This window comes from Fragaria vesca, linkage group LG7, assembly GCF_000184155.1.
Source record: "Fragaria vesca subsp. vesca linkage group LG7, FraVesHawaii_1.0, whole genome shotgun sequence".
In the NCBI taxonomy this organism is placed as follows: domain Eukaryota; kingdom Viridiplantae; phylum Streptophyta; class Magnoliopsida; order Rosales; family Rosaceae; genus Fragaria; species Fragaria vesca.
In genome coordinates, this window is record NC_020497.1 from 6,833,457 (window position 1) to 6,848,514 (window position 15,058).

The 15,058-nt window shown below is 36.5% G+C and overlaps 4 protein-coding genes across 4 annotated transcripts in view; 1 reads left to right on the forward strand and 3 right to left on the reverse strand.

Annotated features, from left to right (window-relative positions):
• Positions 1-15,058, forward strand: part of LOC101296910 — a 53,338-nt gene that overhangs the window by 19,207 nt on the left and 19,073 nt on the right. The window contains exon 6 of the mRNA XM_004308400.1: positions 9,881-10,068. Coding sequence (XP_004308448.1) covers positions 9,881-10,068 — 188 coding nt within the window. The remainder of the gene's footprint in view (positions 1-9,880; positions 10,069-15,058) is intronic.
• LOC101294883 (protein transport Sec1a-like) lies at positions 23-5,983 on the reverse strand. The gene is made up of 21 exons (XM_004306874.1): positions 5,902-5,983; positions 5,464-5,519; positions 5,226-5,307; positions 4,455-4,533; positions 4,314-4,364; positions 4,095-4,191; positions 3,959-3,991; positions 3,707-3,832; positions 3,292-3,480; positions 3,112-3,195; positions 2,927-3,025; positions 2,768-2,844; positions 2,486-2,582; positions 2,265-2,390; positions 2,086-2,181; positions 1,746-1,862; positions 1,557-1,637; positions 969-1,177; positions 554-644; positions 369-458; positions 23-76 (listed from the first exon to the last, which is right to left on the reverse strand). The coding sequence occupies exons 1-21, from the start codon at positions 5,981-5,983 to the stop codon at positions 23-25; spliced, it is 2,016 nt and encodes a 671-aa protein (XP_004306922.1).
• LOC101295454 (dihydroflavonol-4-reductase-like) lies at positions 8,718-11,124 on the reverse strand. The gene is made up of 4 exons (XM_004306876.1): positions 10,896-11,124; positions 9,571-10,104; positions 9,185-9,380; positions 8,718-9,087 (listed from the first exon to the last, which is right to left on the reverse strand). The coding sequence occupies exons 1-4, from the start codon at positions 11,017-11,019 to the stop codon at positions 8,946-8,948; spliced, it is 996 nt and encodes a 331-aa protein (XP_004306924.1). The 5' UTR covers positions 11,020-11,124; the 3' UTR covers positions 8,718-8,945.
• LOC101295750 (bifunctional dihydroflavonol 4-reductase/flavanone 4-reductase-like) lies at positions 11,435-13,731 on the reverse strand. The gene is made up of 4 exons (XM_004306877.1): positions 13,415-13,731; positions 12,446-12,970; positions 11,954-12,149; positions 11,435-11,746 (listed from the first exon to the last, which is right to left on the reverse strand). The coding sequence occupies exons 1-4, from the start codon at positions 13,536-13,538 to the stop codon at positions 11,605-11,607; spliced, it is 987 nt and encodes a 328-aa protein (XP_004306925.1). The 5' UTR covers positions 13,539-13,731; the 3' UTR covers positions 11,435-11,604.

The following is a 15,058-nucleotide window of genomic DNA, read 5'->3' on the forward strand; positions in this document are numbered from 1 at the left end:
GAATCCACTGGCACCCGTAAATTTAGAGTTTGAGGCCATCAACTGACAGTTCTTTTTCTGATAGCAGCTTCAGTTTCTAGAACATATCGAACAATCATACGAAACAACATGAACAATTGAGATAGAATTGATAGTTTGTTCAATAATTAGTCTATATTCATTCCTTGAACAATGATTGAAATATAAAATGTCTATTATTACCTAAATTGAATGCAGTATATTATGTGATTCCAAAAAGGAAATGATGAGAATAGTATGTGCTTATGTAATGTTGTTGAACACTAAAAAGACAATTTCTGGCTAAACAGCATGCAGTATTTGATACAATTCCAGAAACAAAACGATGATAATAATTTGTGCATACATACCGTAAGATACTGTGGTGGTTCTTGGATACTGGTCGTTCCAAGGATTACTTCCCTTTTCAATTTTGTTGTCATCTTGTAACAAACTCGTAGCTAAAAAGATCACATTAATATAAACATGAGAGGAGATCTGTAAAACCACTATGCAGATATATAAGCTCAGCAGAAAAGTCGTTGACAAATCCTACCTCTGATCGAGTCGCCCCACCAATCATAAATACAAAAATACGTCGCCCCAACTTCTTGTAATCAGTAGACTCACCTCTCAAAATCGAGTCACTACAAATGTTGTAGATTAGCAACAAATGCTTAACAAATGCTTAATATATAATTAACAGTTGTGCAGCTCAGAGTTTAGAAATTAACACAAAGAAAAATAATAATAAGATCTAAAGTGCTATAAACAATCAAATACTGATATCATCTTGTTCCTGAGAAAGAATGTTGGGAGTGGCAGGGGATATGACCATATGGACTAGTATAATCTCACGAAATTTAATTCAAAATATGACCTTGCCACATTGTGAAAGTTTGGAAATCTCTGCACATTCAGTTAGCAAGTGAGCTAAATACTCGAACTAGATAGGGGCCCTGTGAGGTTACCTTGAATATCCATCATCCGAATGCCGAGCTCGTCCCCAGTTTGCAGTTCTCCTCGATCTTATCGAATGGGGATTAGTTGATGGAGTTGCAGTTTCAGATGTACTCTGAGTGCGCCTCTGGCTTACTGAGTCAGGAGTTGGACCAGGTCCATTCATACATGAATACTCATTCTTTGGTAATAGACCTTTGTTAAGATTTTCAATGAGCTCCTAAGAAGAATCATCTAATCAGATGCTGCTTGTATAATAAAATAGGAAAAAAATTAAGCTCCAATTACAAATCCTACTTTTGTAAACTAATTCAGCTTGAAATTTGTCTGTGGTTTAAACTTTAAACATACTCATCTCTGCCTTTCTTATTTGGTGAGAAGCTTTATGAATAACATGTGTATTTTATTTTCTTGCTACTATAGATTGTCATATTATGACTGATGCTATACAATCACTACGATCAATATTTCTACCCATATGTCAGAAGGAGTGCGTGTTGAGTGGGGTTGTAATTCAAATTAATAAAACACCAGTTGAAAATGGTGCATATTGTGGAGAATATGTGGAGAGCCTGCCATATGTTCGAGCACACACATACCTCCATAAGTGGAAAAAATCGAAATAGTTGCCATGTTTCCTCCTCTTCACCTTCACGATCCTTCCTCGCTGCTTGTTTAGTCTGGTTATAAAAACAAGAAAATTTATGAACTGAAGCCTTGCTTTGCTCCCTGTTTGCTTTCTGATAAAGGATTCTACTCTAATAGACAAAAGCATTTGATGTGCTAACCTTCGCATTATTGAACTTGAGTGAAAAGCTACCAGTCGTCTTTTTGGATTCTGATGATCCCTTAAGCATTTTCATGTTATTCACAACCTTCATGTCCTCTTGTGATAACTTTGCCAACTAAGTAAATAAACAAATACCAATCAGCTTAACTGTAGCTTTTCTTTCTCTTCTAGAGATTACCTAACTAGTTTAAATGTTAGATATTCACTCAAATTTCAACATATCCATAAATGTAATCGAAAGGAGTTGAGGATGTTTACTTCTTCGGAGGAAGACAGGCAAAAACAAAATATTACAGTGATTACCAAATGAGAAAAATAGAATTGAAAGCTATAGCTACCTGCATTAGCTTACTAGCTTTGTCCCCTTCAAACTTCTCAGGATATATAGAGGCATAAATCATTAACAAACGCAACTTATTTTCAGAACTTGCATCCTGCACAAATCAGAGAAATGAATTCAATATTATCGAGTATTAACAAGTACTTAGTACTCAGCGACATGTCTTCTATACATCACCTGATTGGTCCTCAAATAATTGATGACATCCTTGGCTCCGGCATCTCCAAAAACAAGATCCTGCTCTAGTTGCCCAAGGTCTCGAAGTCCCTTTTCCTGGATAATTCTGTTAATTTTCCCTGCAATCTAAGACAAAAGAATCCAGCAAAGTAATCAGCACGAAAGACTACAACCAAAAAAAGTAAGTAAACATATCAAAGCATAATTAGATCAAAGCCAACCTCGACATGGAGAGAAATCTTTTCCATTTGTTCAGTGTACTGTGGCAGAGCTTGAACCATTTTCTGCAAATCCCGTGTAGATAATTCATTGCCATCTCTACAAAAATTCATATTCTATATTAGATTTGTATGGCAACAATATTTCATGAGTAATAAGAACCTAAATTCAAAAAATAACCTAGAGCCATAAAAAAGAAACGAATGAACAGAATTTATAACGCCTGAATATCCTGTTGGCAAAAAATTTCCAAAGAGTTCCTATTAGATACCAGTAGAACCAACCTTGCACTCTGTTGGAGCTGTGCAGCTTTATTCTTTGATTGAAAGGTGCTAAACTTGTCGCTCAATCGTTCACTAGCCTGGTATTTCAGTTAGTGGACTATAGTATTCACACTTGTAATATATTCATGTAACTAAAAAGTTTAAGGTCGAGATATATACATCTGCTATATGTGTATGGCGAATCTCCAACCAGACAGGATCATTGTCTTCTAAAAGGACCTCCTTTCTCTCAGGATCTCCACCAGTTTTGCTAGGAACCTAAATATATGTCATTTCTATATTATAGAAAATAGCTGCAAACGGTAATAGATATTCAAGACAAAAGGAAAAAGGCACAAGCATACCTCATGTATATATTTGTTGCCATCCATTTCTAATAAATCGTGGCACATAGCATCATACGTCCACTCATGTATGACAGGAGCAATCTATACATGTGAACAACACACATTCAAGAAACAAATCAAAATATAAGATCATCGGAAAAAAAAAATAGCTAGCCAATATAGTAAAATAATAAGAACCTGATCAACAGATCTATCCAAGATGAGTAAGTCGCATGTTTCTTTCTGTGGAAAGTTGGGAATTGAAGATTTATATTTTGAAATAATGTTCCAAACAGCACCAGCAAGCTTTGTAGGAAATAAATCACGAGGTGATGCTTCGGATTCATCCACTGCCTTGGAAGCATGGTATCGTACCGATGGCAGCTCCTGAGGTAATGTAAACTTGTTTGCCCATTATCAGCTAAAAAGGAAAAGAAGGTACAAAACACCCATTTTTGTATGGAACTATGTTGTTACTACTATCTTAAAAGAACCAAGGGTGTTGGAAATTATAAGCCACTGAGCCAGAAGCAAAAATTGCAGTATTAATATGAGGAGCCTCGTCTAAGTTATGGTATCCTACCAAACCAACATTTTAAATTATAAAGACTACCTTCATTGAAGCAAAAACTGTCGCAATTCGAGTTGCCATTATGTCCAAGCACTTCTCGATTCTCTTAGAATTGTCAACATTACCAAAGAGCTCCTCCAATGCCTTATCTTGATCAGTGACAAAAGCCTGCATTTTGAAGTGATCATAATGAAAAATGTATCCTATATATGCTTCTGTAAACAGCTCAAATATATAAAGCCATTGGTAAAACCATGACACCATGTTTAAGGAATGATAAGGTTACACAATTACCTGATTATCTATGGGAAAGTATTCTAGATTCATCTGCATATTACCAACCAAAAGTAAGATCCAACAAAATTTCAATGAACTGTCAAAAGAATTGTTAGATGTAAAAGCAATGAGAAGAATTTTGTTTATACTTCACCTCTCTCAATGCACCTATACGCGGTAAAACACTTGTATCTTTCTTTATGTGATTTATGAGTTCCTTTGGGATAGGTGAACTGAAAAATACAAAGGCTCTGGAACCAGAAAACGAAGATATGTAGGAAAGATAAAGGAAATCACAGTCAAATACTGCTGGTTGAATGAATTGATATAGCATAAACAAAAATACGAAATAAAAAAAATTAGCTTCTCTTACTTCCTGTATAAAGGCTCCCTTCCAGACATGTCAGACAAGAACATGACAACACTGCATGCTAGCAAAGATAGAGTTAAAAAGAGTAAACGAAAAGCAAACCACAAACAAAATAATGAAGGCATAGTTTGACAAATTTTTTACTTCTCTTTTGATGGCTGTATATAGTATATAACATCCATTGACGGCAATGGTTCCCTCCTCCGAAAAAGGTCTTCCACCACTGTGATAAAACATAATTTTAAGAAGATTCAAGAAACACATCATGAATATATTTCTAAGGATGATTTACACAATACTGTAAAATTAGTTGAATGCAACAACATAACGGAGGCAGTCATCAATAATGCCTAGCTCTACCGTATCTTTTGTTTAATTTCTTCTGGAACAATCAAGTAGTCCAAAGAAATATGAAAATAATAATAAGAAGATCAATTTGATTGACAATGATGACTTGAATAACGTAGCCATTTTATTGATTCATCTTAATCTTGCAAACCGTGGTAGTGTTCACTTCATTGGAATAAACCTTAGAAAATGTCGAGGGTAAATTTCCCAAACTGATGGAGGGGACCAATATTTGGATTTCCTAACTAATTTTTCAGATCTTTCTACCATCTAACTTAATCCATCTTCCAGCTTGTTGTGAGTCCATTCTACTACAGTTTCAATTCTATTTCAGCCAGAAGTTCACTCCGCAGCCAAAAACTTGGTACATATCAACTATTTGGAATTACTAGGAGCTAGCACAAATTATGAAGAAATATAAGGTTTAAGGTGGAAAAAATCATTGGCACATAGATAAACTGTATCAAACGCAAAAGAGAAATGCATGTACATTGTAAGAAGAACTGGAAATACGCCTTTGGAAAGCAAGAAAAACAAAAACGAAAAGGAAGAATAAGTTTTGCTCACAGGAAATTTCTTGGTCAGTGATATCTGCCATTTTACATGAATGAGACATGACTTTCACCGTTACTTTATCCATGATGAGTACCTGTTGTGAAACAATTGAGGATGATCAGAGAGTAACAACAGCATTTTGAAAATAAGTGAACTCATTTCACTGCAAATTATTCAAGTTCACCTAAACAAGCACACAATGATGAGTACACGAAAACTTAATTTATAAAGGAAAGACATTGAACAAAACCTTCCAAGACTTGGAATTCTCAGTTCTGGTTGATCCAAGCATTTCATGCAATAACCCTACAAAAGCCATCCAAAGAAACTGAATCATAATCCACCGTTACTCCATGCATTTCTCAACCCTAGCAAATCCAAATACGAAAATGATAAAAATCCAATCTCTATTTAATTTTTTATTTCATCCCTGCCCAGAGTGATTCGCAGTGAGATCTGAAACTGTGACCTCCATAACCAAGAATAAGATGTGACCAATCGATCACAGCTCCTAAAAAAATTGTATTTCATTCCCGACAAACCAGAAAGTGCCTAAGATTAACCAAAATCCAGAGCCTCAATGCCATTCAATTCTGCATTTGGGTGATCATGTTCTGGGGTTTCAAAATTTCTCTTGCTCATGCATGTTATCGGAAAATCAGACGGCAATAAAAAAAAAAAAACTTACGGTCACGGCTGAACTGACGGAAACACTTGTACTCCGACGCTCCGCCGCCATGGGAGGAGGACTCAGAGTCTGAAAACGACATCGTTACAGCAGAAGCAGAATATTATATCAGATTTCAAGTTTCCAGGAAATATTGAAAAATTAAAAGAAGCATTCAGAGACAAAGAGAGAGAGCGGAGAGAGCGGAGAGAAGAATGAGTGAGAGGGCGAGAAAGGAGCGGGAAAGAGGAGAAGGTCGTTACAGGAGGCTTGGATGTGTCACATGAACCGTTAGCTTCGCCTTCGCTTCACTTTTACTGAGATTGGGATTTCTTTTTTTATTTTTTTGAAACGGGTTAGACTTCATATTTTGTGAGCTTGGCATACTCTTCAGGAATTGATTTTTTTTTTTTTTTTTTTTTTTTTTTTTTTAAGGGGAAAAGCCGAAAAAGGGTTTTTAAGGGGATAAAGGGCAGCAGCTCTAAATATTTTATTAATAAACTCAGGTCAAAACGATATCAAAATATCATTACATTAGACAATTAGCTCACTTATTCAAGTGAGCTTAACAGAATATTAAACTAGATATAAAACAAGATACCAAATAAACATAAAAACTGGAGCAAAAGCGCTCAATTGTAGTACTCCAAGCATCATGAATCCATCTAGTTGCAGTTAGCTTGCTCAGTCTACCAAGCTATCCAAACATACAACTTAAGCCACAATCAATTTAAAATCAGGCCTAATAACCTAATTCCAAATCAAACTTTTAATGGGCTTGAGGCCAGACCCAGGCCCAAATACCTAAGTTCATTCCTAAATCCCTAGCAGATTTGCATCGTCGCTTGCCAACAATCTCTGATCGCACTAAGGGCAACCAAGATGGCTTCGTCACTGGCGTCCCTGCCCCCGCTGACATCATCATCAGATCTTCTAGTTAAAGAAGTGCAGCTCTCTTGGATTCAAGTTCAAACTCAGTCTCACTAATCAGAGTCCAAACCTAGAACCAAATTAGGAGATTCCAATCCTTGCTCGTAGCCATGTCCAGCGGCTGCCAAATCTCTTCTGTCAGTACAGTGATCGCCGACGTTACCAAGTAACCCTCCACCTCACATCCATGCTCTAGCAGCATTTCGTCCTCCACCTCCATGGTTGTCTGACCACAAAAGGGTAATAAGGTTTGCCTCCACAAGAGGGCTTGATGCCGAGAAGGAACGGCTTAGAGTCGGCGTCAAGCGCCATTGGAAACCCAGGCCAAGGTGACGAGGGTTTAGGAAGGATCGGGTGCGGTGGCTTGGTACCGGTGTCGATCGTTGTGATTGAGAAACCAAGCCATGACGGCGAGGTTTTGAGAAGAGGAGCCGTGCTCCTCTCATAGGGTTTTCTCTCTCCTTCAGGAATTGAATTAAAATGTTTTGGGTAGTTGAAAATCGATCTTTATATTTGCTAGAAACTACACCGATTAAAGTTTGTTTCATTCATCATAGTTTCTTTTTTGTAGTTGCTATTTTTTTACGACCCCACATCTATGCATGTACTTGAGCTGAGGCGGCTGCCTCAGGTATCATATAATGGGGGCACCAAATGTTTCCTTGTATACGTAATGTATAGATATTTTCATAAAAACCTTAAGTTTTTCGTTTCTTTCTCAGTTTCTCGCGTCTATTCTACTCATCTATCTATTTGTCTAGAGCTAGTTTGTTTTTGCCTATAGTTACTTTCTTCGTCTAGTTATATATAGCTACAAATTTTGAGTGATGACCAATTTTTTTATAGCCAATTTACCGTCTTTTTTTTTTCCTCTTATAACCATAGGGCACCATTCTTATAACTTGCCTCAGGTTTTGAAAATCTCAGGTTCGGCTCTGCCCACATCAGTAATTTATGCATCCCCCATTGTCCACACGGCCACAGACCCAATCAGTGGCAGAGCCAGGAAAAAAATGTCACCCGGGCTAATTGTAGCACATGAAAAAAATTTAATAAAACTTGACCGTGTGAGAAATTTTTGATTAAATTAAAAAAAAAAACATACATAGATAAGGACATAACAAGCCTTACTCTAAAACGTGTTTACATAAATTGAAATACAACATCAAACACAATACAATACAAGAAACACATAAATAAAAACTAACTAAGATTTGCTTTACGAGCACCAAATCTTCAAAATTATTAATCACCACCTTAATGTTAACCACTTCAACAAATTCTTTTCACTATTTCACTACTACAATTATCTCTATCAGGACTGATTAATAGTCTACAACAGTACAGTAAGTCAGTATTTCGTTTTTGTATTGTCTTGGTGATTGTTAGGAATACTAAAGACACATGTATGTATTAAAAAATTACCACAGCCCTTGTTTTAACTTTTAATGAAGGGAAAGGGATGCAGATAAGTATTAACTGTTGGATCATCCCATTTCCCAAATAGATAAGTCTCCCCACTATGTCTATTTCTAAAAATAAAAAAAAAAATAGCTGATCAAAAGCACCGCACTTATCTGTCATCACGTTCTTTTCTGTTTTCACAAAGAGTTCTCGCCCCTCATCGTCGTCTCTTCCATGCTAGGCGGCACCCAGAAGAAAATAGTGGTTTCCTATCGTTTTTAAGATGTGATGCAGGTTTTTTTTTAGGCTTCAAATTCTCACCTACGCTCCAGCCTAGTCAAGACTAGGCTGGCTCCGCCCCTGGACCCGATGCTCAATGTTGAACTTGAAATGTCACCTTCCCTATTTGCCTCACTGAAAGAAAGAGTCAAGGGTGGTCTAAAACTCTAAATTGCTCTTTAAGTCATGGGGATTCTTGTCCTGAAGAATAGGAAGCAATCATTCACCTATGAAAATGATGAACATGAGATTTTTATTTACTTAGTCATCTGTACAGGTCACCACCTAATAACCATTCCAAAATCATTTTCTTTTTACATCTATTATTGGTATCAAACCAGAAAAGTGCCTTTCCCAATCAAACTGGGAATGATTATTGTACGTGTAATATATCAGAGTTTACATAAATGTAGGGCCGTATATATGTAGACCTTATAAATGCCATAGAGGAATTAGAGATAACCCTTCTCCTTGCAGCACTGAATTGCATCAGTGAACATCTCATCAACCCCATACTTAAATTCGAAACCCGAATCCAAGAGCTTCTTTGATGATAGACCTGGAAATTTAGGACCTTTAACTTCCTTTAATGACCTGCAAATTATACATTGACAGATCCAAGGTTAATGACATTTAGAGATGGAAGCAAAAAGAGAGAATGAAGTAATATGAAGTAAAATAGTTAATTTACTCTGCTGAGGGTATTTGAAATTCAGGGAACTTGGCATAAAGGAGCTCGGCCATTTCTTCAATTGTCATGACATTTAATGAGCAATTGTACCTCCCTTTTGCATCTTGATGTTCAAAAAGGAAAATGTGCGCTCTGGCAACATCATCCACATGAACCAATGGAAATTTGATAAGAGTAGGATATTCATCTCTGTTACCTGCATTAAGCTTAATGTCAAAGAAACTATTTCAAGTGTGGTTTGGACCTTGAAATAAAACAAATTCTTGTTTTTCTATTTTGGATCCATCAGTTTCATGTTTGTACACACACACACACACACAATAGGAGTTTGCTTAATCCTAAGGCGTTGCATGATATTATGGTTAGTCATTTTATAGTAAACATACCTAAAACCAGAGCCAATGTGGTTTTCACAGAGCTGGGGAACTTGGGACAAATGAAAGGGCCAACAACAAAAGAAGGAATTACTGTCACAACATCCAATCCATATTTCTCCGAATATTCAAGAACTGCTCTTTCGGTTAATATCTTTGAAATCATGCATGAGTTGAATGAGACTCCAGGCAGCTTTAAAGCTTTAATGTAATCTGTGTCACTCCAAAAACTCTCATCCATGTCTTGTACATCCTCCTTGTTAAATGCAACAGCAGATGCACTAGAAGTGTACACAACTCGCTTAACTGTTTTTGCATCTAGGCAAGCCTTGAGGATTCCAAGAGCTCCATCAACTGATCGTTTGGTCACTACCGGTTCAGGTTCCTTGCCTTCAAAGTCAACCGGAGTAGCAACATGGAACACTCCGATGCATCCTTGGATGGCTGCATCAAAACTTTCCGGATTGCTTAGGTCTGCATTGAAAATTCGGAGCTTTTCTTCTGCTCCTGGTAGAGCTGTGAGGAAGCTTACATCTTTCTTGTCTTCTGATTGAAAAAGTATCAGTGGTTACGATTTGCTTTTCAAGTACACACACACACACCAAGTAGCTAGCAGTAAATTTGCGCCAATCTTCAGTATAAAGACTTCTATATGTGCGAGGCAGAGCAATTCAACAGTAAAGAAAACTTGTAAATTGGCCTTTTATCCCAAAACTAAAAAAAAAGTTCCAGAAAGGGAGAAGTTTTAAACATTCATAGCAATAACTAACTTCTAGCTAGCAGAGCTTGTGACTAACTCTGTAAAAGGTGTCACTCGAACACCTTGGAGACTGCTCAAGCTTGTACGAGATATATTGCCGCAAGTTTTGAAGAAGTCACCTTTAGACATTTATGTAAGGAAGCAAACTTTGTTGCGGTTGCAGTTGCTAATTAATCTTGCACATAAGCTTACCGGGGAATGTATAACATGGTTAAATAGGATACCTACTTCAAGAGCCTTGATATTTTACATTGTAAAACACTAAACTGGGGTTTCCCTTCCAAATTTAATATTATAGTCTTTTCATAATTCATATATAAAAAAATAAAATATAAAAAAATATAAAATAAAAAAACCTTCCATTCTAGCTGGGCATATGGAATTTTTCACATGGATCAATTTCTTTTACATGTTTACAAATATGATCAAAACAAATAAATTCATACCCAGAAACAACCAGCTCATTCAAATCAAAATCAAAATCCTATTTCTTTAAACAAGGAATCAACTAAGTTAAGAGTTAATTAAGACCCATATTAACAAAAGCAAGGGAAGTGAAACAGTGAAAGTGGATCACCTGCTGGGTCTGATCTAACAGTGGTATTGACAGAGTAGCCATGCTCAAGAAGCCTGAAAATCAACCAGGAACCAATGAACCCAGAACCTCCTGTTACACACACTCTACCTTTCTCCCCTTCCATCTATATATCTCTGCTTTCAATTCACAATTCTGGTTTAGTGCTTCTCTGGATATATGTATCCATTTCAACCTCATACACCACATCTTTTCTAGGCGTGCTCTCTTTTCAACTCCATTGTCTCTTTAATTACTTTCTCATCATTTCTTCTAAAAGTGGAGCTGCGTCCCTATCCCATGATCACGTAGGGGGAAAATGTAAAACGAACGGAAGGCTGTGTTCTTTTTTTTATGGATAACGGACGGCTGTGTTGTCAATGCTGTTGTACGTTCGTTTTCTTGTGTGTTTTTGTTTATTTATTTATTTTCGTTTTTCAAAAGATTCATCATGAAATTTAGAATAGGAATGTACTCGTACAATTGGTAGGTGCGTTATAAAATTATCATCCGGACTATGCCCCACAAAGGCAAAGGTGTTGTGTTACGTACAAACATCTACTTCCATAACATGAATTACACACGAGCATATATTTAATTAATCTTCCCAACTTAATTAGGTCTAATGCCAGTGAGATTTAAATTTGTGACATCCTAGCTAGACCACTTAACGCGTTAGTTAGACCAATTCGTACTAACATGAAGTCATGAACTATAGAAAACCCTTCTCTTTGCAAGATTGAACAGCGCCATCAAACATCTCCCCAATGCCGCATTTGAACTTGAAGCCAGCATTCCACAGTTTCATTGATGATACAGTAGTTCCTTTGTAACCTTTAATCTCCATTAAGTGACTGAAAAGGAACCAGTTTGTTAGAACAAGTGAGTAATACTCACAGAAGAGAAACATGATCGAAGAAATGTTATGAGCGATCTTATCTAGTCATTTACGCTCATATGAGGTCGATCACTTGAACCGTTAATGATTGGTCTGAGACTCATTGTGAAATCATCATTATATGCATCTATTTCTAATTTCTGAGAAAATTGATGAATCTTACTCTGGTATTGATATATGAAGTTCTGGGTATCTTGCGGAAAGAAAGTCATATAGCTCACGAATCGTTGTTTGGATCGACGAGCAAATGTACCTCCCTTTTGCATTAGCATGTTCAAGAAGGAAGATATGGGCACTCGCTGCATCATCTATGTGCACCATATTTGTGCTAACAAGATATTCGCATTGCTCTTGGTCACCTGCATGAATTGAACACTAGCTAATTAAACGAATTAAAACTCATTTATATAGAGTATACAACAAAATTTGCAAAAAAGAAGAGACATGCATGCATGTTAAGTAATATATTTTAAACTGAGAAACCCTAATTTTGCCCAATCCTTCATATATTTTCCATTATTGTTGTGTTGATAACGTCTTAATTATAATAAGACTTGATATTTCTGATTCCTGATGTTTTAGTCGTTTCTTGAATGCATCATTGTATTCTAAGCTTCTAGCCGGCCAGTTGAATAGTATAAAGAAAAAAAATTACCAAAAATGGGAGCCAGTCCCATGTACACCGAAGCAGGAACATTTGGACAAACGAAAGGTCCAAGTACTATAGGCAAAACCACAGTGACAAGATCCAAACCATTCCTCTCTGCAAACTCCAGGGCTGTCCTCTCCACCACAGTCTTGGAAACCAAGTAAGAAGAGCTCACAAGCTTGTTACTTCGACAAGCATCAACCTCACTCCATGTGTTCTCATCAGTTTCTTCAAGGCTCTTGCTATTGAACAATATCGTGGCCAAACTAGAAGTGTAAACCACTCGCTTCACAGTCTTGGAATCTAGGCATGCCTTCAAAATTCCCAGCGTTCCTTCCAGGGCTCGTTTGGTTACGACTTCCTCGGGTTCTTTTCCTTCAACGTCCATGGGGTGAGCAAGGTGGAAGACACCGGTGCAGCCTTGGATGGCTTCATTGAAGGTCTCAGGGTTGTTGAGATCTGCATGAAAGATTTGGAGTTTCTCTTGTGCTCCTGGTAGGCTTGTCAGGTAGCTTATATCTCTCTTGCCTTCTGTCACAGAAAAATGGAACATAGACGAGCTCATAAAATTAGTCAATTAGAGATGCAAATTATTTTTCAACTCTAAACCCTAAAACTACGTTGCTTTGGACATAAATATCCGAACTGGTTCAACTGACGGATATGATGAATTATATTTATCACACCTTTGATGCCAATCGATCACTTCTATCATCTTACAGTTACAGGCTCTGATTAGTCTGATAAGTTATAGTATGACTATATTGCTATAGCGCTAGCGTTGATCAACGGCCTGAAAGGACTTACAAGCAAGTTTAATTTCTGGAAATAACAAACTAGCTTGAACTAATAATTAAGTTCTGTGATAAGAAAACATATCATACATATCGATTCGCTGAATCATTTGGTATGTTAATCTATATCATCAATAACTAAAACCATCTGCCATATATATTCATGATCTGATTTACTTACCAGCAGGGCTGGATCTAACGGTGGCTCGCACAGAATAACCATGCTGAAGCAGTCTCAGAATCAGCCATGAGGCTACATATCCTGTTCCACCAGTTACACAAACTGTGCCTCTGACATCTTCCATCGACCGATCTCTCTCTCTCGATCGATCGATCACTGTGTAATTTGATGATCGATTTGCGCTGGTTAAGGGTCAATAGATTGCAAGCCTATCAATACAGCTAGTTCTGCACATTCTTTGCGTTTCTGTTGGAGCTACGAGCAGTTTTCAATTAAGTAATTGACAGATATGAGTCATATGACAGTACCATTACGTACGTAATGCTTTCTTGTTTCATTTTTAAATCAACCCCGAGTCCACGATTTAAACGATATATATATACGTACGTAGTAGTGTAGTACATACATACCCTATATCTATCTTTTTCTCTCAGTAACAGCTATATATAGAGGTATATGAAACTTCCAGAAATACTTCTAGATACGCATTTTGTTGCGGTTAATATGAAAGAGTTTATCACGAAATAGGTTGTATACAAAAGGGTGAAAAACCCGGCCTATAACGAGCATTTTGTGTGCTTCTAGTAGAATCTTTTCCACAAAATCGTTCATGAAATTATGCTATATATACATGCTTAATGGATAGCTAGCTAAGAGCCTCAAAAAAAATAAATTGAGGATAAGTCAATTTTTTTTTTGTCAAATTCAAAATTTGACAAGTGACACTCACTAATTTAGCTAATCTCATCTCCAATTAATAGTGATGTCAATTTTAAATATCTACCATACATCAAACAATCATTTAAACTTGTAAAAAAGTAAAAACTCATAGGAGAGAAGAGAGAGAGAAGAGGGGGCGGTTGTTGGGAGAGAGTAAAAGAAAATTGGCATTTCCCTTCAACAATGTCAAATTTGACATGGTCTCTCTAAATGACAATTCCAGGTGGAAATGGGTAGGAGTCTGTGCGCTGACCATGTCAGATTAATAAAAGTTGTTGTGGTGAGTTGTCAAAAATGCATAATCCATTGGAGATGCTCTAATATATCCCTCATCTAGCCGTATTAGTTACTTAAATTTTTTTTTGTTTTGTTACATATGTGTGTGTATATATTAATGTAGATTTTATATATTTCTCTCTGTAAATACACACACTTACCTTACACATCATTTCGGATAAGATCAGCACCATTATAAAATTATGCAGACCATGACGAGGTTGTTATATGACGTTTATTGATCAATATTCTACATGCATGATTGGTTATTGTCAACGAATTAGTATAAATGTGGTGTGTTCATATATTTTAAAGAGTATATACATATGTAAACCATGAGGCATATATTATTATAAATAATTAGATATGAGGAACGAATTCAAGTCCTTTGCAATATCCATCCTTTTTTTTCATATATAAATGATGAGAAATTTTAAATACACACCCCTAATATCTTAATACACACCTCTGTTATTTTATGTTTCTATTGAGTATTTTATAGGTAAGCTAAATGACCAAAACAAACATCTATTATTAAAAAAAAAAAATATGCACACTAGAAGTATTCTTTTCAACATCTTCTACGGTTCTACCCTAATATCGTCGAAAGCACGTCTTCTCCCCTAACCTCAACTCTTCTCCACAATT